Here is a 24,227-nt window from a genome sequence, read left to right on the forward strand (position 1 = left end):
CCATACATCTTATGTAAGAATATCTACACACTAATGTCATTTAGCACTAGATTAATGCATGTCCATGTCTCTTGTGTGGAAAAATGACCAAGTGATGATTCTGAACTGAAATCAAGCTATGATGCATTTACAAGACCCTGAAGTATCTTAATATGCATTCAACAGTGAAGAAAGGAAGGATGTTAGGTAAGATATGAAGGAGAAAAGAAACACATCACATACTGATCTAACCAATGTTAAGGGCTGAATTGTGTGTGTCTGTCTTCCAAAGAAATGTGTTGACATCCTAACTATCCCATCCTAACTCATGGGCTCTATACCTATGAATGAGACCTCATTTGGAAATAGGGTTTATGCAGATGACACCAAGTTAAGATGAAGTCACACTAGATCAGAGCCCATCTTAAGCCAAGAATCAAAGATGAAGATCTGGATATAGAAACAGACACACAGTGAAAATGCCAAGGGACAATGGAGGCAAAGACTGGGGTGATCCATGCACAAACCCAGGAATGCAAGGCTTACTGGCAACCAGCAGAGGCAAGGAAGAATCTTCTCTAAAGCCTTCAGAGACAGCAGGCTCTGTTGACACCCTGATTATGAACTCTGGCCTTCAGATCTATGAGAGGATAAAGTCACTCAATCCATGTTTATTTATTTTAGTGGCCCTAGGAGACTAACTGAGACACTGAGACCAGTGATGACCAGTAGTTTTGCTGCCAGAAAACAGCACCTGAGATCTAGAGTATTAAGTATACAACTCAACACATTGGTGTTTGGGTCATCTTACCTTTATATCTATGTTGTTGTTGGAACAAATATCTAGATTCTTTTTCTGGCCCTATCACTTACTGGATATGTATACAGAGGGAAGTAAGAAACTTCTCTAAGCATAACTTAGGGGTACCATCATTTACCTTACAAGATCACAGTAAAGATCCTAGATAGAGGACATGAAACTCTTTGCGGCGTGCCCGGGATACATAGTGGCTGGTAAAATTACTAGGACTTTGGGAATAAAATTGTACAAATGAGTAATTATGTTTTGCTGGGTGAAGAGGGTAGCAGATTTCTCTGGAGAAAAGAAGCCAGTTAGATTTAACCCTCTTTGGACATATTATTTGGAAGTTATAATTAAATTACCCAACAGGAAAGACTGAAACTAAATGGAAACAAAAATCCAGTGTGCAACAGACACAAACCTTGGCTGTGCTGATCCATCGGGCTCTGTGGAGGGCCCATTCCTGGGTGCGGTGGGCGCATGCTGGAGCCCTTCATGGATCCACAGTGGACATCTTCTACAATGCCCTTGTCATGCATCCCATCCATGGGCTGAAACATGTAAAGGGTATGCATTAGACACCTCTTTAAGGTATTTCTATCAAGACTGTTAAACTGTATCCCCAATGTCTTTAAAGTTATGGTACAATCACTGATTGCTTACCTAGTCATATACCAATAGGATCAAGCAAAACTATCTCTAAGCCAAAAGATTAGACTATAAAAACTGTTGATTTTCTTTCTTTGGTCAATGTCACAACCCGCTAATAAGAAAATGAAATACTATTCACAAGAGAGACAAATATGTTATTTTTTCATAGCTTTCAAAAGAGTCTTGAAACATGTTACATATTGAAGTTTTCCTCAAGTCCAAAAAAAAAAAAAAGGCTATTTGAAATGTCTGTGATGATCTATTTTCTTGGTAATTTTTCTTCACTGGAGGATTGAACTAGGCAAAGCTAAAAAGTTGAAACCAGAAGGTTCCATTGGCCGTTGGGAAGGAAATAGGGCAGGGAAGCAAAGTGGGGTGAGCATTGAAAAGGAAGGAGTGGGTAGCAGAGAGAGATGCTGCAGAAGGAGGGAAACCGGAACAGGTTAAAGGCACAAACTGGAAATAAATGCCACGCACGGGGGCTGGACCCTGGACCTGAAGCCCAGAGCATGATACAATAAATAGCTATTGAACTGACGCTAATCCAGTCCAGAGTTGGGCAATGGGGCATGTGTTTGGAAAAGGAAAAGTCTATTCTTCCCCAAACTGTAACAGCAATTTTCAAAACAGCCTGGAAGGAGTATTTCCAAGAGTTTATAGAAACCAAATGACTTCAAGCAAGAAAGTATGAGTGTTTGCAGTTTTGGAGAAAAGAAAGTTAATTTCTGCAGAGTCAAAAGCATGCACTTGAAAAGAGGGAAAATTTACCATAAAGAGGATGCTCAGAAGTAAAATGGGAAGAATCTGGTATAAAGAGTGTCAGTGAGTCTCTTACGTAGTAATAATAGAGAGGAAATCAAAGCAACGCAGCAGATGTGTTTAGGCCACTTGTTTATTTATTTTCAGTGATGTTGAAAAGCAAAAAGCTGAAGCTCCGAGGGAGACGGAGGAACAAGACAAGGAACACAGCCACTTGAAAAGAATGAAGAAAGCAAAGGCATCTGGCCAGCAGGTGTGAGCTCTACGGGTTCACCCAGGTCCTCAGGCACAGAACTCCAGAGGGGCTGCAAAGGAGGGAAAGCAGAACGGCAAAATCTACAAGGCTCGAAAGAAAAAACAAAAGAAAAGCTCACAGGATAAGAGAAACACAAAACAGAAAGGAATATCCAGGTATGTAGAGAATATGAAAAAGCATGAGAAAAAGATCTTCGGTAACAGAGACAGGGGGATTAAAAGAGATAATAATCAATAAAACTATCCAGTAGAGAAGCAGAACAGAACACAACCAACCCTCACTCGCATACTTAATTTTAATGCTTAAATAATAAATAAAGGTTAACGCAATATTTCCTTCACATTTTTTTCTTTCATTTGGAAGGTAGAGGTATCCTCAAGACAACTACAGGTTCTGAAACTCTCGTACAAGGGTCAGAGTCAATCTAGAATACAGCTCTAAATTAGCCTAAACACAAGATGATTTAATGACCACATGTCAAGATGTCACCCCACGATATGCTATGGAAAATAAATACTTTATTTCTGTAGATATTTGATAAGATAAACATGTTTTTAAGGCACTGGGAATGATGGTGCAGGCCTGCAATCCCAGCACTCTAGAGGTGGAGGCAGGAAAAGCAGAAGTTCAAGGCCTTTCTGGACTGGAGTGATTTCAAGGCCACCATGAACTATGAGAAAACCCTGTCTCAAACATTAAAAAAAGAAGAGAGAGAACTTGGGGTTTCTGAAGGAATATTATTAAATGAAAAGAAGATTCAGAACAATGAACACAGATGGTATGATTCTACAACGAGAAAGAAGGAAAGGCCCCTCCCTGTCTATGCATACTTCAGTAATACAGTATTTTACTGAACATAGGGAAAGGTAAGATGTCAAATGTATACCTGTTACCTTGGGTAAAACCAGGATTAGCTGCTTATTTATTACATTACTGTTCTAATTTTCAAAATACAGGCACTATGTTCCTGACTTAAAAATCGTCAACTAACAACTTTATGTTTTCTTAAGCGTATTTTCCCTTTCAGTCCAATGCCCTTACCTTAAAGCAGATCTCACGTCCTACACAAGTAGAGGAAAGGCTTGTCTTCGTCATGGTAATGGTTTTCTTTTAAACAAGTGTCTTCTAATACTTGTCCACTGCAGTAGCTAACTTTATGTGTCAGTTTGACCAGACCACAGGTCTCCAGGTATTTGTACCCGGTTAAACATTATTTCTGGGTATGTCTGGGACTGTGTTTCTGGATGAGATTGGCCTTTGAATTAGTTGACTGAAGGAAGCAGATTGCCCTCCCCTACTAGCCAGTATCATTCCAGTCATTCCTGAAAGTCCAAGGAATACCACTAAAAGGCAAGGATAGGGACTAAGTTTGTCTTTAGGCTGGGAAGTTGGTCTTCTGCCCTCAAACTAGGGCTTACAATATTGACTCTTCTGGTTCCCAAGCCTTTAGACTTAGATTGGAGCTAAACTACTGGCTCCAATGGGTTTCCAACCTGCTGCCTGCAGACTGTGGGACTTCTCAGCTTCCAGAATTACATGATATGCCTCCCATTGGTTGTTTCTCTAGAGAACCTTAATGTACCTGCTGAATATGGAGCAGGTAGCACCACCTGTGATGTCATCCAAAGGAGTGTAAAACCTGTTCTCCTCTCATGAGGGCAAGCCTTCAGGTAACACACAACCTCCTGTTAAGATTTTCTTTGATGTATTGCTAACCTTCAAAACAACTGTCACAGAGGATTTCTCTCAAAAGGCTGTTCTCTCTTCTTAGTGTCTCATGAAAGGCCATAATGCCAAACGGGACCAATGTGATCATCCTCACAGCAAATATCTGAGTCTCATAAATAAGAGGCTCATTAGAAACTTAGTCTAGAAATGAACAGCTGGACTAGCACTACAAAATCAGCATCTCTTCTGAACCAGAATAACACTGCTTCACAAAAGTCATGTGCATTGTAAAGATTCTCTCCAGAGCCAGGCAGAGTGGCTCATTCACAGTACTCAAGGCTGAGGCAGAAGGATGGTTGTATGTTTGAGGCTGGTCTAAGCTACACAGCAACACTTTGTCTCAGTAAACCAAAAAATAAGTAAATATTCCCTACTTAATTTCAATGTAGTCCTCTATTCAGAGGACATATTCATGCTTTGTAAAGATTTTTTAAAAAACATATGTGTTTCTGTGTGTTGAATTTATGTATATATGTACAGGTACATGTAGGTGCCTTTGGAGGCCAAAGAGGGCATCGGATGCCCTGGAGCTAGAATTAGAGGCAATTATGACCCACCTAACATGGGTATGGGGGAACTGAACTCTAGTCCTCTGCAAAAGTAGCAAGTGCTTAGTCATCTCTCCAGCCCCTAAAAATATATTTAGAAAATGACTCTTTCCTTTCACTGTAAGGGCTCTAATTTTTTCAAATAAATTTCAACGTTTTTAGGGAAGAATAATTTTCAATATATTGATTTGCAGGTGGTGTAAATTACTTAGCAGGGATAGAAAAAAAGTTTTATTCACTAATATGAGGCTGCAGAGATGGCTCAGCAGTTAAGAGCATTGTCTGTTCTTGCAGAAGACACAGGTTCAAATCCCAGCACCCACATGGTGGCTAACAACCATCTATAACTCCAGTTCCAGGGGATCTGATGCCCTCTTCTGCCCTTCACAGGCACTGCATGACACGGGTACACTTACATGCAGACATAACACTCTTACACATAAAAAATAAATATAGAATTTATTCACTAATACACTCATTCACTAAGCCAAAATACCTTGAATGCACCAATCACAAACCTCATGTCAACCTCAGTATTTTAAAAAGTCATTTATTACTGGGCTACCTGTATGCTTTATGTCAGTTTGGGGTTGTTTTTTTGTTTGGGGTTTGTTTTGTTTCTTGGGACAGAGTCTCCTAATGTAGTCCAGGTTGGCCTCAAATGCACTATCCACTTGCTTCAGTCTCCATGTTTCTTCAATAATATGTAAGATAACAGGAGACTCTAGCTAGAAATTAGTGTTAACAGTAGAGAAAGCATGAGAGTCATCAGGAATGCTATCCAGCCACACTTGGGAAGGGAGAGGCAGGGCAAATCTTACCTTATGCAGTTGATGCATGCCTTCCTGAGGGAATTCCGAAGAGCCCATTGTTGGTAAAGGGTGTGAGACACTGGGAGGTCCAGGACTGGGCCCCATCATACTGTGCACGGAACCTGGGGATGGTCCTGGTCCTGGACTAGGCCCCAGAATTGGTCCAGGGGAAGGTCCAGGCCCTGGTGAAGGCCCTGGATGGGGCATTGCAGCCGGGTCTGTGGGTGTGGACATCTACTTCTTCTGTCTCTGCTGGTCAGCAGAGTGACTCTAAGTTGAAGAGGAGAAAAGAAAGAAGTGTTTCAGACATAATGTTAAGATCAGAATGAAATAGTTGTTAGCATTTGATGGTGCCATTTCTGTAACTAACATCAAACAGAACTGCTCTGCCTACTCCAGATGTTTAAATGAATTTGATATATATCTGTCAGCCCCAGTCTTTATGAAGACCACTTGTTTAAAAAAAAATACTCTAAGTGATTCCCCAGAAAGATAAATCATCCAAGACACAAAAAGACTCACTAAAGAAACTGAAACTTAACACATAAGCAGAATCTAAACAAGTCTGAAATTTATTACTAAAGACAACAGATGCTCTCCATTGTAGACGGGTAAGATACCTTAGAAGTCACTAAACCCCAACTCCCTACCCCCACCTCCACTCACTCTCCCTAAGCCACTAGAGTAGAAAATCCTTTTTAAAAAATATCCAACCAAGTTTCATAAGCCAACAAGCAATCAAACTTCACTGAGAATTCTAGATAGTTAAAAGAAGAAAAATTCCACAATTCCATCCGTTGAGAATAAAAGTGAAGTCCCAATTATGGGGAAATCAGATAAATATGGGTTCAAATACCCACAAATGCAACTACTAGGTGTGTTCCCAGATACTTCTCAGAGTTAGATGTGACAGCACATATAAAAAAAAAAAAAAAAAAAAAAAAAAAAAAACCACAAAAACCACGCAGCTGCATGCCTGGCACAAAGCAGGCACTCTTCTTACTCCTATTTACCTTTATTGCCCCGCCACTTCCACTGGCCCTGAAGTGATCATGAGGGACAATCAAAGATGTGGTCCTCTTTCTCAGTAAATAACAGAACTAGAGATCACTTGGACCATTAAGGCTGGTGACAGGCGCTAGGCTCCTTGTCAAGGATCCCTGGGTGTGTAGTTATCTGTGCCTGGGCTGAGACCTAAGGGAAGATTTGATTTCTCCAGCCTCAACAGAACAGGACTCCATCACCCACCATTTAACTTGGGGGTAGCTAACAATGCACTTTATCAGACATCTGGTTCTTACTTCCACCCTCCAATGCTTCTTGACATTCCACTGGAAAATGACTGAAGGAGTAGTTACTACTACCTCTTACATATGAGTCAAAATGAGTGAATAAAATGGTAGAGGATCAAAGAGCCTAGTGTGATAGCAGAATACCACTATAATACTTGTTTTGTATTCTGGACTTGTCTTGCAGGCACACACATACATAGAGAAACATTTTGGTGTCGGTCTCACAAAACACAGAATGGCATACCCTAAGTGATTCCCTTATCTACCACTTAGGCAGAGGTGAAATTAGACTACAGCAGCCTGGTTACCCAGAAGAGGACTCTTCCACAGTGCAATAAGAGGTGAGAGAGAAGGTACAAAAAGAGTCCCGCCAGTCAGCTCCACTCCTGGTAATCTGCTATCACTGTTCAGTGACCCTCCAGGGTGAGGGCCACAGAGGCAGAGACTCGCTCTTCACTCCTGTGTCGGAAGCACCTCCAGGCTGCAGGCAATAAGGGCCTAAAACACACCTGCTGATAGTCAGGCATGGTGGTTCACACCTGCAACAACAACACTGAGGATTCTGAGATAGAAGAATCTTTGAGAGTTCTAGGCCAGCCTGAGCTGCAGAATGAGACCCTGTCTCAAAACAAGCAAACAAAGGCTCGATGAATAAACAACCAACAGGCAAGATTTCAAGGGTAAATGGACTCAGTTTTGTGAATGAATACTACAGGGTAACTAGCATTTGAGGTATGTTCCCAAAAAGAAATCTTTTAAAGGTACGTAAAAATTTAGGCCATTCTGATGCATAAATTAGGGTTAAAATGGGAAGCAGAGAAATGATTGTAAGCAGGTGCTCCAAGGTGGGCTAGGAGAACTCGATGCAATGCTTTCTTACACAGAGAAGTGTCGAAGGAGAATTACAGCCCTGAATGCTCTAGAGAGCCAACTGTTATTATTTATTCTTTGTGACTAACAAAGCAGGGGAAATAACTTTTTTATTTGCCTTCCACCCACCTCTCACATAAACACAAACACATTCAGTCAGCATTTTAAATTTCGGAAGCTGACGTCAATACATGGTACTACAAGTTATAATGTTCTTTCATGTACATCAACAAAGTAATACACCCCTTTATTTTTTAGTGAATTAAAGGAAATTACTTAGTTCCTGTTATGGTTTGTCTTGAAATTGACTTCAATAGGTATTTTGGTAATATACTACAAGTTTGAACAATGAAGACACAAATCTTCAAGTGAGCCTGATACTCCTACTTCTTGGCTTACATTTCAATATATACTAGTCCATAACTACCTTCTGCATGCATTAGCACTTTCATCTGGGATTTCACAGAACAGAATGTTATAATTACATACAATTCCATGAAAATATCCTTTTTGTTGAAGGAAACTATTAAAAGCTTCTTAGCAGGGAAGACATTTGAAGGGGAATGGAAAAGTATGGGGACAAAAATGGAATGTCAATACAGAAACATATTACATGATAAGGAGAGAACCCTCAGATTCATGAATGCATATGGCTAAGAGAAATAGCACAATTTAACTCTGTGCCACATAGCTAATGAATTGTGAGGATCTGGACTCTCAGAACTTGAAGCTCCCAACTGGGAATCCAGAGACTGGAGTTCTAACTCAGCTCTACTACCCCAGGACCCTGTGGAAGGTACTTTTCCTTGGGGTCTGTCAACTTCCTCTAAGGTTAGGATGGGAAAATCTCAAAGGTCCCCTCTACCCATCTATGACTTGGTACCTACCCAGGGTATTTCAAATATTTCATCCAATCCTTTGCTTGGTACAGCTCATGAAGGGGGCCTCAAGGCCCAAACCAGGATTGTCCCATTACCCAAGTATACTCAAGAGGAAGACCCCTAAAAGATGAGGTCTAGCCTCTTACTCTTCACATACACTTCTGCTGGTAACTTTACTTTTCAGTTCAAGTGCACAATGACACTTTCCTACAGTACAAAGAAACTTAGGGGTCTAAGTTTCAGAGGAACATATCTCAAGCCAAGGAGCATCCTATCACTAAGTCAATGTGGTTTGGGTTTAAAGTCTAGGTTGGCCAGCTCTGCTCTTCTCCTTGATATCCACTTGACTCTAACCCCTTTAGTCCTTCAAAGCACTAGAGGTGCTGGTGAGGGTGGGCACAGAAGCACATGGCGGGCTCATTGGGTGATGGTAGGTCTTTCCAGGCAATGAAATGGGATAGTCTATTTTGTGTTGGGGGAGGAAATTTTACAGGGTCACAGAAGAGAATGGCCTGTCCACAGAAGTGACTAATAAAAAGAAGAAAATGTGCCTGGGGGAGAGCACAGCCCACTCCCCTCCCCTCCCCTCCCCACCAGGCCCCAGGCTTCCCTTTGCCTCAGAGCTAGACTGCCTGAGGGCCAGGCCACAGTGTTCTTAGGTCAGAATTCTTCAGCAGTACACCAGGTCTTTTCACCCAGACTTTCTTGCCTTTACAACTGGGGAGTGTGTGCTTTTGAAAATAAAAGGCCCTGGCTGCACATCTCACAACTCCAAACCCCACAGTCGCCACCAGCATCCCCAACCCTGCCCCCACAGGCTGAAAGACTTGGCACCTCCATCTGCTTAGTAAAAGTTTAACTTCATAGAACTTTAAGGGTCCCTAACTCAGATAAAACTCAAGACTCAATTGCAATCCAGGAAATTCCAAGGACATCTGCCCCCCCCCCGCCACCCTCCCCCTACACACATGTGCACTAAGATTTAAGCATGCCTACTGTTCTTCCTAACAATTTTAGTCACTTGAATTGAGGAGAGATTGTGTCAGACTCCCACTGAAAAGGTTAAGGGCAGTTAAGACAGAAAGGAGTAGCCTCGCATGCCCATAGTCACATGGGTAAAAGGAGTAGAAACTCCCTGAAGAACACTTTTGTTTTTTAATTTGATGTGTGAGTATATTGCCTCCATGTAGGTAGGTGCACCTGTGTCCTGTAGCGCCTGAGGAGATCAGAAGAGGGCACTGGATTCTCTGAAACTGGAGTTAGAGACAGTTATTAGCCTCCATGTGGGTGCTGGGAACCAAACCTAGGTCCTTTGCAAGAGTAGCCAGTGTTCTTAACCACTGAGCCATCTCTTCAGTCCTTGTCTTCTGACTCTTAAGAGCTATAACACCAACCAGGCAGAGCATCTCCCACGGTCAGACCCACTACCACCCAATCAAGGCTGTCTGAGCACTCTACTTCCTCCCTGGAGACTATGCTCAGCACACTACCTGCTGTTACCACAAATCTTTTCTTTGCCACTTTGAAGACAAAAGAAAGGGACAGGGATTCCTTGGGTTACCAGGAGACTCAGCTGGCCAATCTTAGACTTTAAGCCTGGACCACACTGACTTAGTGATAAGGTGTCTTGGCTTAAGACCACCAGCATCTGTGCAATGTCTCCCCCTAAGTGCTCCACCACTGGGCCAGAGAGCAGTGCAGGAGTAGAAAGTAGAAGACAGAGCACAAAGATCAAACAATGAGAGAGGTGTTTTGCAAGGACTAGGATTGGCCGTGACAATATGTTTATTTATCAAGGGACAAAGAATTAAACAGAAGCCCTAGAGAGATTATGAGATGAAAACGTCATAGTCAAACATCCAAAGGACCCATTTTTATCCATTTATTCTCAGCTCTACTGAGCATCCAAGGCAGAAGAGAACTGCAGGAGAATAGTAAGGCAATTACCACCTTATAAGAGTTCAACTCTGATGCAATCCACACCCCCCCCCCCCCCACTAACCCAGAGAAGACCAAACCTGTTCTCACACAGGAGTTTAAGAGGCCCCTCAACAGAGAAGCAACCCATCTATCTAGTCTGGAATTCAGGTCCACTGGTAGTTCCAAGGGCAAGCAAAGGTTAACTAACTCACTTCTCAAATCCCAGGTGAGCCCAAACTGCTAGGCAATTGGCCATGACAGAAGCCAACAAATCAAGTGGTCAAAAGCTAGTTTAATAAATAGCAACAAGAAAAGATGGAAGATCTTCCCAGACTGTTACAGGTACACCTAAAACACCCCCACAGCCAACAGAACAGAAGGGATGTCTTCGAGCTTACAAAGCCAGAGAAGGAAGGGTTCAAGGAAGACTTATTGGAGAAGGTGGTATTGCACTTAGACCTTGAAGGTTTTTTGTTTTGTGTTGTTTTCTTTTTTTTTTTTTTAAAAAAGCAAAAGTTTCTAGAAATAGGAAAGAGTTAGGGAATACTCACCAACCTTGACAATACCTCCAAAACTTCCCTTCACCAAAGTTCCTAAGGAAACCTGGAGAAAGCCTGGATCTCCAGTCAATCTTTTCCCACTGCTCAGTTTACAGAAAAACTTTGAGGGCCAGGCTAAAGGTGGAATATCAAAAATAAGAACTAGGTCTGTCCAAGGCCTAAGAATAACTCAGCCTTTTAACAAGCGTTCTGGCTGTTATAAGAGAGCAATAAGGCTCTGGGGGTAGTTAGGAGCCCTTTTTATGTCTGTCTGCTGATTCAGACTATCTCTCTGACCCGAAGGGTTGCTTCTCATTTTCCATGCATTTTTCTTTACAAATGAAATGAGAATTCCTCCCCAAAAAGTAGCAACACGTCCAGAACTGGGACATCCTGTTGATTGGTGGGCAGTGGGGAAGAATATCAGTGAAGATAAAGGAAATAAGTCTACCAAGAACTTCTTGTTCGGAGGCCAAGGATACTGCATAGGGGGTAAAACATTGCAAAGGCCTACATTGCTTCTTGGCCTGAGAAGTGCAACTTCAAATAGTTCACAGTATGATTTGTGACATGGATAAAAACCATACTGGGCTTAAAGCTAAACGTAAGTTGCTCCATCAAAACCCTAGAAAAGCACTGAAAACACATTCTCATGGTTATTCATGTCAGTTTGCCATTCATTTCAAAGTCAGATATGTTTTAAAATGTGCTTGGATGAAAACTTTGCTCTGTTCACTGGGCTTCTGTGAACCTCCCTTCATCTTTCAATCAGGGAAATAAATTTAGGATGTGCCTGAACTGCTGCCCTAACTTTAAATAAACTGCCTTGGGACTGTCCTTGGACCTGGCAAAGGCTTGAAGGAAGCTCTGTGCACAACAGAAGGTACAAACTGTTGTGCTAAATTAGTCCCCCATGAGCCTCAGGTACTGTCTGTGCAGGATTCTGGCTTCACCTCATCGCCAGCAGATGCCCTGAGTTACCACCTTATGTTCACCTGTGATGCAATACACACACCCCCACACTGACCCAATGAGGACCAACCACATTCCCACACAGAAAATACAAGAAGCTCCTCAACACAGATGCAACCCACCTCTCTAATCTGAGATTCAAGTCCACTGGGAGTTCCAGGGGCAAGCAAAGTTTAACTCACTTCTAAAATTCAGGTGAGCCCAAACTGCTAGGCAACTGGCCATAACAGAAGCCAACAAATCAAGCTGTCAAAAGCGACTTTCAAGGTGCAACAGCCTGAAAGGAAACTTCTCCTGCATGTTACAAACAGACCTGTCCTTCCCCACTTTAAGGCTTTCTTCCAAAGCAACCATATTTTAGGATGCTGATAGCAATCAAGGACAACCACTTCCTTTTCCTTCTGTTAAGATAATTTCATTTACACACTGAACATATTTTTTAAAACGTGAAATGCATACCTTAAAAATCTGGTTGCTTCAGCTCAGTTACTAAAACCCAAGGTTTAGGTTGACTTACTGCATGAACCATGGTCACTTGTGACATACAGTCTTCTTACTGCACTGGGAATTAAACTTGGGGCTTTTGACATGCTAGCCAAGTTCACTGAGTTATATCCCCCCAACCCACTGGATTTTTAATATGCCCTACTTTCCTGACTGTCACAATCACATCCAAAATTCAACAATGAATCCTTCAAATCCACTGCAGTACAATGGATAGTAGCCATTCACGAATCTGTCATAAACAGGTTTATTGAAACTCTTTGTGTTTCAAATTCCTTCCTTACAAAAGAGGCATATTATATTAGACCCAGTGACAATCTCAGTTTTGCAATGAAGCAAATAAATTATTAGATACGAAGATTCCTTGCAAGCTTATTGTATACAAATGTTTATTACCACCAAGATCTTTCAAATAGCTTCAATTCTCACCCTGAAGTTGAATACACAAGTTACCAGACTAATCTAAAAGTACAGCCCTGTTAATGAATCAATGCCTTTGGCTCAAAACTTCTGGACAAGCCTCCAGCACACACTGGATAAAAGATTCATGTTCTAGCCCAGAAGTCAAGGTTCTCTACAATCTCTGACTTTATCTTGTACAACCTCTCCCCCACTGGGACCTCTTGCCCCAGGCAACCAGGTCTAAATAGGTACAGTGGTCTTCTCATGGCTTGTCCAGGCTTGGTCCCTTGATGTCACGCTTTCTTCTGATGTGAAATGAACAGCACTTCCTACCCCGATCCCTGCAGTGCTCCTCTGCAACCCTAAACCTAAGAGCTTATCTGCCCCATGAAGAGAGCTGGCCCTGATCTCCCTCTATGACAGGACTCAGCAGTTCCATTTGCTACTCCTGTGTTAGATGCTCAGGGTACATTCTGGAAAACACATCACTTCTTACCACTGATTTTTTTTTTCTTTGCTTAATGGCATTTCAGTGCAGAACAGCAAACCAGAGAATAGCTGCAAATATTTGCAAAGCTATTATGTGCCTAGTTGTACAACGCACAATTGAATGGGGGGGGGGCTTTCCTCACAGACACTGAATTTCCACAGGAATGGCTCAATTCCCAGTGTGATGGCAAAGCACTGCAGACCACCACATCAAGCTGGTAAGGAGTTATACAGTGATCTCAAACAAGAAAAGCACAACTGAAGTGCAAACCAACAGACCCTTGGATAACCTGAGTACCAACATATTACAGTTCTCAAAAATTTTTTTAAGTAGTTTTAACTTCTAAATTTCAAATTCAGTTTTTAAAAAGAGGGAATTATACTTAATGACTTTTTAAACTACAGGTTTTATTTCAACTTCTATAGCTTCTATTCATTAATTTACAAAAAGTCCAGCCCATATTTAAATTAAATCACTTATTTTTAAAGTTTCTAAGATGTTAGTGTTTGCACAAATGTAGATCTTACACTGGTATAGGACTGATGTTTATCTACCCAAAAATGCAGTGTATTCTTAAATGCTCTAAATCATACAGAATTATAGCCTGATAATATGTCATAACACCTTGTCCACCTCATAGAGTCAGTAAAATATCATCATTCATACTAAGTTCCTACTATATATTATGAATCTAAAAGTCAAGAAATGGAGAGCAGAAATCAAAATCGTGGGCTGGGAATGCAGCTCAATTGGTAGAGTGTTTGCCTAGCATGAAAGAAGCCCTGGGTTCTAATTCTAGCACCAGCATGGTAGTATGCACTTGTAAGCCCTGCAGTTGGGAGGTAGTGGCAGAAGGAGCAGTGAATTCCAGGCCAGCCTGATATATATAAGACCCTGTCTCAAACGGAAAAGAAAAGAAAGAAAAAGAGAAGAAAATCTGTATTCATATCTGCTGCATTACTCTAGGTGACCATGTGAGTGAATTAATGAGGTGTTTCTATTCAGCATTCAAAAAACTCCATTTAGCTACTGAATTTCACTAGATCCCTTTCATGTTTTGCTAAGGTATAATTATTAAAATATTTTAACTATTAAAAAAAAACTTTTATTACTTAAAAGCTTTGATATATCCTGGACACTTTCAAGGAAAAGTGCTATATTAACATAGACAAATAATAAAGCTATAATAAATAGTAATAGAGCTGTAAAGTGTTCCAGGCCCTGGTTGCAAGATCCCATTTAACGTGGTGATAAATATCTTAGGAAATAAATATGCTCTTTCATAAAGACTCTGTCAGAATATAGTGTTAGACTCCTATGTTCTCTGTTAAGTATAAAGTCACAACTTTCTTCAAAATAAATACCTCATAACTTCCTAAATATTCCACCAGATAAATTGCCAACATCTGTATTTTCTAATCACTTATGGAAAGACTAAGGATTTTATTAACTAGCTAGATATTAAAAGCTCCACAATAGCTGGGCCTGGTGGCACAGGCCTTTAATTCCGGCACTTGGGCAGAGGTGGGCGGATCTCTGTTGAGTTCAAGGCCAGACTGCTCTACACAGTGAGTTCCAGGCCAGCCAGGATTACATAGTGAGACCCTCTTTAAAAAAAAAAAAAAAAAAAAAAAGGTTCCCCAATAAAAAGTTTTCCAAAGATGACAGGAAAAAAAAAAACAACACAACATAATCAACAACAACAAAAAACAGTATCCTGCTTAAAATAGCACTAGTTTACATAAGAAAAAAAAAGTGAGGGGGGGGAATCAAAAGTAACCTCCAAATCTGGCTTTTCATATTGGGGACGACATTTTCTCATCTGCTCACCAGAAATTACTACAGAAAAGAACTGGGACTGGCAGGCAGATTTTTGAGGCCAGGCACTGTCCACTTCTTCCCTTAACATCATCTTGACCAGAAGCACTAAGAATCAAAACTTCTGGGGCTCAGTCAGGGCTGCCTGGCACTCCCTCACAGTGCTTAGACTGGGAAAAGGTCCTCAGCCTGGCGCTTAAGATAAGTCGGCTGTCCTAGTGGCAGCATGTCAAGATGTCATAAATAGTGATTTATTATTTCTCTGGAGTAGCAAAAAGCTGCTGACCTAGGAGAGCTTGACAAAGGCCTTGTTTACAAAGGAAGACTTCTAAGGGATAAAAAAAACTGACAACACTGGAGGACAGCAGCACTTTCATAATTTATGAAACTTTCTGTTTACAGTCCTGCTCCAATATACAATAAGCCTTTAAAATGAAATGTCAAAATATTACAGCATTATAAAGAGTATCACAATTACCTCCTAGAAGAGAAAGATGTGCTTTGACACCAGCCTATAGGATGAGTTATTTTAATCAAAGAAACAGAGCTTTAAATAATTATCTGCAAAGGGGTTCCTTTCTAGGTATACTCTGTCAGGAATACTTGAAACAGAATTCAAGCATTAACAATATAGAAGGCACACCTCTTTTTGGTCAATTCTGAGCCTCAGGTGTTGGTCAAAGCACTTTTCAAGGAACTTGATGAGAAATGCTCAAAAACCACTTTAAAAAGGAACAAAAGAAAAGATCTAAGGCTGCTTTGAACAGGCTCTGTGGTGAATATTTTCTGTGAGGCACCACAGTGCAGCCAGAGCCAAAGCTGGGCTGTGAGCGATATAACTCCTGAGGGAAAGACGGTATGAAGGGGCTCTCCTTCCCTCCCCATCAAGTGTTCTGACACCCCAAATCCTAATTCATTTAAAAATGTTCTCTCCCAGCAGAGCACCCTTCAATGCCCCAAACAAGACAGAACATCTGCCCTATGTTTCCTCCTGAGCTTACTTTAATAAGTATCTTAAAAACCTAACAAGTGTTTATAAATCTTCTTTTACCAATAGTAAATATCTGAAATAAAGGGAAGCATTTTAGTTTTTACATTCTTATTGTTTTTTCTTCTGTGAAATTTTTCTTAGTGTATATTAATTGTATAAAATAATGGGTTTCATTATGACATTTTCTACATGTTTACAGTTAAATCATATTTATCCAATTACCCTCTCTGGTTCTAGGTCCCAAGTACTGCCCTCCCCCCTCCAACACACACACCAGGTCCTCTTTCTTTTATAAAGGCAGTGTTTTAAAAGCTAGTGGAGGGGGGAAAAATAAAAGGGCAATTAAATTCTGAAAAGAAAAAGTGTGTCTATTTGCATAACAATGCCAGCTAAGATTCAACCCAGCCACACCTCCTAACCCTTCACCAGTGTTGTCAGAAGTAGCCTGGAAGCCTTATAACTACAATGTGGCCAACTGCTTCAGGTAGGGGCCCTGTGGAACATATTCCTGGAAACCCCGGAATGTGCATTTAGTATATACACACAGAGAGCATAAAGTGAGGCTTCTGTTTTAGAAGAGTGCTCACTGGTTTCTGGAATTTGGTGCTATTCCACCCCAAGCAAGTCTCAAACAATCTTAAGTGTTCACACAGGCAAGAAACACAACCAGGTGGAAATTCAAAAGGTCCTTTGAAATGGAAGTTTGAAAATTAACTGAGACGTTCAAAATTACCACACCGCAGTGCCACAAACAATGTGTATCCTTAATGTCTTCCTTATGCTCCATTGTTATAGTACAAAGGAATACATGTCATAGAATGACTAGAGGGGCAATGACGACACCCCTACAAAACATTTCTAGCCTGGGTCACTCCGCTTTTTCGGAAGCACCAAGTTCTACTGCTCTAGGGAGGAGGGGGAAAAAGGTGACAACCTAGCAAAACTCTCCAAAAGTTACATAAACAAAGAAGGAAGAAGCCCGGTGCGGGCTCTGCACCCATGTGCTGCTAAAATTACATAACATTCGGTGCAGACATTGAATGAGGAATGGATTCTGCACAACACCCCCACTCCCTCCACTCCTAAGCCTTCCTCCTTCGCTTAAAACACCCAAATGTCTGGCAAGAGAGAATGGAAGCCTCGGAATATTTATTTTCTTGATGGAGCAAATCCTGCGAGAAGTTGGATGAAGGTTTAGGCCCGAACTACGAACGTGCTCCAGCCACAGGACGCCGCTACTCTCTCGGGACCAGAAGAACTGACAAACGCCGCCACCGCCGGCGAGGCCTCCTTCTCCCCCGCGCGGTGCCTCTCGCTGCAAAGTTTTCCACCCAATCGATCCCAGGACCGGGAGCCCAATTCCTCGGCCTCCCTGACTTTGCAGGAAAGGGGAGCCGAGACCCAAGGGAAAGGCAGGAGAGACCTGGGAAGCTCCGCGGGCCGCTCTTACCTCGGGGACGGCGCGGGGCTGACGGAGCCGCTGTGCTCGCTGCAGCCTAGGCCGGCGCCCCGGGCCCGTCCGCCGCCGCCGCCGCGGCCGCCGCTTCCTCCCTCGCGCGCGTCATGTCACGGCGATCAAACACGTCTGTGTGCTCTTCCCGCGGTGACTTCCTGATTCCCCGCCGCCAGCGCGCGCCACGCACTCGCACACCGCCACACGCACGCCACCCACCTCCGGCCCGAGCGCCGCAGACCTCGCCACCTCCGCGCCAGGCTCCCGGGAGCTGCCAAGCACTGCCTGCGGTGCACCGCCCGGGTGCGCACAGCACACGCGGGGCCCGGAGCCGCGGGAGCCCGCCGCCCCGCCGCCGCCCGGCCAAACTTTTTTTTTCCCCCAGCTTGATCTGCGTCCAACTTCCCTCCACCCCCCCGCCCCAGGCAGCCCCGCCAGCCCCGTGCTCACCGTCCGCAGAGAACAGCAACCCGGATCAAAATAATAATGTAATCCAGGCGGGGGCGAGCGCGCAGACACCGGCCCCCCGCGATCTCCCGGGGGGTACCGGAAACCAGCCGGAGCGCGGGGTCCCGTGGAGTCCGCACCGCTGAGCCCCTCCCAGCGCCGAGCGATAGCGGCCTTCTGCGGGGGACCCGGGGGCACCCGGCCGGCGAGCGTTCGGTGGCTGGAGGGCGCCTTAGGGGCTGGCGCGCTGGACCGGTGATTTGGGGAAGTGCATCGCGACACCTTTGCAGATGGCATGGCCGTGTTTTGCAGCGCCTACCAAAGGGAAGGCGGCCGGGTGGAGGGTGGAGGCAGAGGAAGGGCTGAACTAGGTTGGGATGGGAATAAAGCAAACTCGAAAAGCCCGGAGCCAGGAGGAAGGGGTGCGTGTCATCGCTGGGAGGAGGCTCCCACCGGCTCTCCACGCCTCCCTCCTTCGCCACCCCTCATTCCCTCCCCACTGCAGCCCTTCCCCTTCCCGGGCAAACGCCACCACCGCTGCCCCGGAGCGCGGGTCCTGTTGTGACAGTCAGGCACCGAGGATTATCCGGATGGTGGCCTCCCCAGCCCGCAGCCGCCGTGGCTCTCCCGGGTCCCAGTGCGCCCCTTTCACCCAGTGGATTTCAGGCGCCCCACGGCCGCAGCTACCGCGGCACGAGCCAAGCAAAGACACCAAGCAAAAGAAAACAAACCCCGGGAGGGGGAGGGCAGAGCAACAGAGCCCGGCGGGCACCTCCGACCTCCTTTCTTAGGGCCTCCTCTCACCCCCAGCAGTGCGATCGGGGCTGGACACCCCGAAGTTCAACGTCCCAGCCCGCAGTGCCAGGTACCAGACAGGAACCCCCGCAGCACCCCGGCCGCAGCCCCCGAGGCAGCCCCTCTGCCTAAAGGCCTGTCTACCAGTCAGCATCCCCATCCCTGCCGGAGGGGACACGGAAAGTGGAGGTGACACCTCCGATCCCGCACGCACCGGCCCCGCGGAGGTGGTTGCTGCGGGCTCAGCGCTCCTGCCCGGGCTTCTCCCGCCGAGGTCGGCTCGCGTCCCTGCAGCCCGAGCCCTTTAAACAAGTCCCCGGGAGGCGAGTGGCAGCCGTGTTGGTTGGCGCCCAGCCGCCAGCCCGGGATCCTCGCCCTCCTTTCCCGTTCCCCTTCCAACTCTTCCGGGGAGGGTGTCTGGGGATGAACTGTCGCCTTTCCATCCTCCTCCCGGATCCCCCAGCCTTCCGCACCCCCTGCCACCAGTCCTCCCCTCCACTGCTGGTAAGGGGATGGGGCACAGCAACCTGGCCGAGAGTGTGTTGCAACCCGGAGTTGGCAGCGCATCTCTGCCTGCCTGGCCGGGGTCAAGGCTGTGGCTTGCTGGGATTTCTCCCCTTGCCCCCTTGAAGTAGTAATTATTACTGTTATTATTAGAACGGCGGGGTTCGGCTGAAACTTTCTCGACCGCCGCCCGGGAGCTGTCGTTAGAGCATTCCACCTGAGGCCGGAGGGGAGGAGGCGGGCTTTTTGTTGTTGTTGTAGCGGTTGGCCCGCCTGTTTGTTTTGGTCTCCGTGCATGCACAATAAATAATAATTAGGATAAGAATGAATAATCCGGGGCGAAGGCGGCGCGGTGCTGGAGGGGTTCCGCGGAGGCTGCAGCGGGGAGGCCGGAGCGAGGGAAGAGAGGAGAAAGGAGTTGTAAGTTATATTTACCTTGCTCGCGAGCAGTGTGCTGGCTGAATCTTCCCTCTGTGAGTCACCCAGAGTACAGAAACAGAGGGAGAGAGGACTAGATTATGAATATGACTTCATTGATGACAGCCGTCCCCTCCTCTTCCTAAACTCGGGCTCCGCCCCGCGTCCCACCCTCGCCGCCACCACGGGCGCCGGAAGACGCGCCGCAGTTGGCCCCGCGCGCCGCTCCTCCCTGCCCCGCCGGGCGCGGGTTGGCGGGACGCGCCTGTCACTCGCCCCGCTCAGCGACTCCGGACGCGCGGGGGGTTGGGGGGGAGGGGGCGGTGTGCAAGAATGTGGATCGAGACTGCTCTACTGTATGCGTGGATCGTGTGTGCGTGTGTGTGTGTGTGTGTGTGTGTGTGTGTGTGTGTGTGTGCGCGCCGCGGCTATCCGCGGCGTTTGTGCCTGGAGCGGGGACACTGCGCAGGACGCGCGGCCAGCCCCTAGCCCTTGCTGGAGTTGAGCGCCACGGGTCCCTCCGCCAGTTGTCCTCTTCCCGAGGCGCCGTGGAGGTCCTCCCGGGAGGTTGGGGCAGACCGGAGTGCAGCCGTAGTAACGGAGCGTGTAGTAGTTCGGGGGAATGTGGAGAAGGTGCTGGAATTTAACCATGCCTGCGCCTGCCAGCGCGAGCCTGCAGAGAGAAAGGGAGGGGACGGCGGGGGCAGGGCTCGGAGTGGCAGCAAAGCTGTTTGTGGCACTGTGTTGGCCGAGGGGAAAAACTGGCATCATCATGCCAACTGAAACTTTTTCACCCTTCCCCCAAGGCTGTCATAAATCTGCCTCCTACCCACCCACCCCCACCCCCAGTGAGAAGGGAGGCGGCACAAAGAACACGCCTTCCAAATCTGTCTCATCCCTAAAGGACTGCAAGCTTCCAAAAGCCAGCGACAAGAAACAGCTGAGAGGCTGGACGCCCAGTAAATAAATAAGCCCAAATAAACCCGCCTAACCCCTCTGTTTACTTCGTGGACGGCACGCAGCACTCTCACTTCCCCTCACCTGTCATCTTCGTGTAAAATATACACAAAATATGTATTTTTAAAACAACCAACCCCGTGGGGGTGGGGCGGGAGAGTTAGGGGGCAGCTGAGCCATGGAATCTGCTTTTGATTTAAGAAGGGAAATAAGTCTCTTATTCTCTACAGACCAGAGTCTCTTCTTTCCCACCCCACATTTAAGACCAATTAAGGCTGCAAACTGCAATCAGCCTGCACGTCGTGGTTTTGAGACCTACTGCTTCAGTTTTCATTGAAATACAGTTGGTTGGTCCGACCCATAGGTCAGTTTGGTGAGACAATTTTATTTTTAGTTTTATGAGGTGTGAAAGAATGTTAGGAGATTTTAAATCAGGGGCCTATTATTTTATATTCAGATTAATGTAGGTGCTTGACTCTTAAAACTGCTCCTACGTGGTTGCATTATGAAAAGTATGATTTATCCCTTATTTTGTAATGTAATGGCTTAAATTAGTCATTCAAAGTACACTGACTGTTTGGTTAAGGATTTCCACCACCACCTCCCCTCCAGAGTAAACTCCTATTTTAATCTTGCAGGACTGAGTGTGTGAACAACAGGATCTGGAATATTGTTCTAATGGTGCTTAAAAACTTTGTAAAGTTGAAGACAAGGAGCAATGGGGGGAAATGCCAGATACAGCATATGTGGTTGTTAAGTTTCAGGGAATTGTTTACATCACTGATGAAGGCCCCAGAAATAGTGCCTCCAAAGGCTCCACTTGGACCATAGCAGGGAGACTGAGTGACCTCACATCCTGTAGTTTTCTAAGGTATTGCTCCTTCCTTGTTAAACTTTAGCTTCTTCACTTTCTGTCTAGCCCAAAGTGAACCTCCAGACAACAAAAACAGGCGAGGAGCTATAATATAGTGTGCCTTGAAGAACCTGTTGTAAGAACTTGATTTCTCTGCCTGAGGATAGGTCAGTATAACTTTCAATGGGGGAATACATACTGAGAAATCCTAAACACAATTAATAGTGTAGTAAATGTATAATATAAATTCTAACCTCTAACTGCTTAATGGGTTTCTACTTATAGAAAGCAAGTCAGAAAGCTAGTTATCTATAATAAAGGGTTTTAACTTAATGACAATGCTTATCTGTATTCATTAACAAAGATTAGGTTTTAAACTTTAAGGGCCTAAGTTGTTTCCTTCACATATAAACATCACATGCCAAGTTTAACAATCTGATGACTTCACACACTGTGTGTGTGTGTGTGTGTGTGTGTGTGTCTGAGAGAGAGAGAGACAGAGACAGAGACAGAGACAGAGATAGAGACAGGCTAGCTATATAGCCCAGACTGCCCTGCTATTCACCTTCCTCCTTCCCCAGCCTCATTAATTAGTTGGGTTTACAGACACACAACACCATGCCCAGCATGGCTTTACCTTTATTCTCTCGAGAATATGTGTCCTTTATCCCCTTAAAATTCTACCTCCCCCTGCCATGACAAATTTCACAAAGAGCAATCGTCTCATCAAAGAGAAAGTAAGGAGAAAACCCTTCCTTTGTTACGTATGTCTATTCTTCAGCTCATACAAAATTTTTATGCAGTAACTTGCAAGGGTTGGTATCCACAATTTATGTGTACAGCTATGGGAATGGAAGAACATAATCTGCGGTTGGGAGTAGAGATTAAATATAGATACCGCGACTCCTTTCCCCCCATCATATTGACCTAAGAATGCCTCACCTTCTCCCTTCAGGTCTTTCCTCTGAAGAATCATCTTGTTTGTAGCTTGTACTGCCGCAAGTAGGAATTTCATAAAAGAAAGCTTTAACTCAGAAGAAATGAAAAGGCAGCACCATTTGCTCGGTATGAAAAGAAGAGTGTACAATATACAGCATGAGCTTCATCTCTGAGGTAAAGCAAAATTTAACAACTGATGATGCTAAGGAAGAAAATGATAGGTTCTTTTGTTTTGCAGAAAATCACACAAAAGCAAATATGGTTGGAGGCTAAAAGGACTCCTGGAGGCTGCACAGGATGCTACTTCCCAGGAAGCTTTTCCTTCTGGACTTTGATGAGTCATAATGTGTTCTCTGAAGTTGCTTTTCTCTTTCTAGTTTGGTATCAAGGGGTGGAAGTTGCCTTTTTCATGTCTGTAGCCACATTTGCTTGTTACATAAGTCTGCTTTGGTAGATGAGAACTTCTTGTCAATGCTGGGCTTAAAAACTGGTATCTGGTTACAACACTCTCATGAAGAAAAGTCCCATGTACAAAGTTTGAAGCTTTTAGTCCTAGCAGACAAAGCATTGCTATGGACTGAAACGTTGCCTGACTTGAGGTCAGAGCAAGAAAGACCATGTAGGGATGATTATTTCATCTTTAGTAATGGAAATGGAGCTTTGACAGATTGAATCAGCTGACATTTAATTTAGTGAAGAGTTTAGAATTGGCGAGAAAATTTATTACAGAAATAAACACTCTCCTTTTTCACCCCAATGAATACTCTCAAAAAGTGTTGTCTCTCCATAACCATATTCCTTCAAAATGCCACCCTAATTCTCTTTGTGATCATATTGCTCTCTAGCTTGAAATCCCCATCTATTCCCAATCCATTTGGGGATAAATTTCAAACATCTTAGCATAATACCCAGTGCTGTACAAGGACAGGTCTCTATGAGCCTTGTTGACTTCCCCAAAGGCTGCACTGTGGGATACCTGGTCTACCTGCTGGTTCCTATGGTGCTCTACTGATTATATTTCCCTCAGTCTGATATGCAGGTCTCAAACTCACATCCTAGAAGACTCACCTGTGACCCAGCATCCTTCCTGCCCTTGCAGACAGAGAAACTGCAGGTCCTACTCTGCTCCCATAGCAACTGATGTGTACCTCCATTAGAGCACTTATCACTTTGATGCAATTATTTGTTTGGTATCCTCCACTAGATGGTTAGTGCCTGGAGGCTATAGAGCAAGTTCAATTCATCTTTGAAACCTCAGCAATTAGCTAGATGCTTAGCATGTTGTATGTTGTTTAAAAAAACACTGTTGAATGGAAGGATGAGAAATAGTGTATTTATCTGGCTTACAGAATTCAGCAGGACCTCAGTATTAGTTCATTAAAAAGATCAGAATCTTTATATTTTTCAAGCTAAAGGACTTGAAAATGTTTTCAGCTTTTATGTTGTTTTGGGGGGTGTCTGGGAAGCTGCACTTTTGTATAAACAGCATTGACAAGAGGCTTTGTTTGCTTATTTTTAAGCCAAGCTGGAAGGAATAACTGCTTATGTGGCAGCTATATGCACTAACAGAGTAAGTCACACTCGTGATAACAGCTCTTGTTTATTTCTCCTTTAAATCACAATGCAGTTGTGCAAAAACCTTCCATCC

At 44.4% G+C, this 24,227-nt stretch overlaps 1 protein-coding gene and 1 long non-coding RNA gene across 2 annotated transcripts in view; one reads left to right on the top strand and one right to left on the bottom strand.

The window, feature by feature from the left end:
• Smarca2 (SWI/SNF related, matrix associated, actin dependent regulator of chromatin, subfamily a, member 2) overlaps nt 1-17,806 on the bottom strand; it is a 184,032-nt gene extending 166,226 nt beyond the window's left edge. Inside the window, exons 1-3 of the mRNA XM_029567641.1 lie at nt 17,665-17,806; nt 5,545-5,805; nt 1,203-1,332 (exon numbers count right to left, since the gene is read on the bottom strand). Coding sequence (XP_029423501.1) covers nt 1,203-1,332; nt 5,545-5,769 — 355 coding nt within the window. The 5' untranslated portion in view covers nt 5,770-5,805; nt 17,665-17,806. The remainder of the gene's footprint in view (nt 1-1,202; nt 1,333-5,544; nt 5,806-17,664) is intronic.
• A 3,833-nt stretch (nt 17,807-21,639) lies between these two features.
• LOC108491262 lies at nt 21,640-24,069 on the top strand. Its single transcript, XR_001872653.2, has 3 exons — nt 21,640-21,807; nt 22,596-22,705; nt 22,818-24,069. It is a non-coding gene; the product is annotated as an uncharacterized LOC108491262 (long non-coding RNA).
• The last annotated feature ends 158 nt before the right edge of the window (nt 24,070-24,227 follow it).

This window comes from Nannospalax galili, unplaced genomic scaffold, assembly GCF_000622305.1.
Source record: "Nannospalax galili isolate Female #2095 unplaced genomic scaffold, S.galili_v1.0 scaffold241, whole genome shotgun sequence".
Lineage (NCBI taxonomy): Eukaryota > Metazoa > Chordata > Mammalia > Rodentia > Spalacidae > Nannospalax > Nannospalax galili.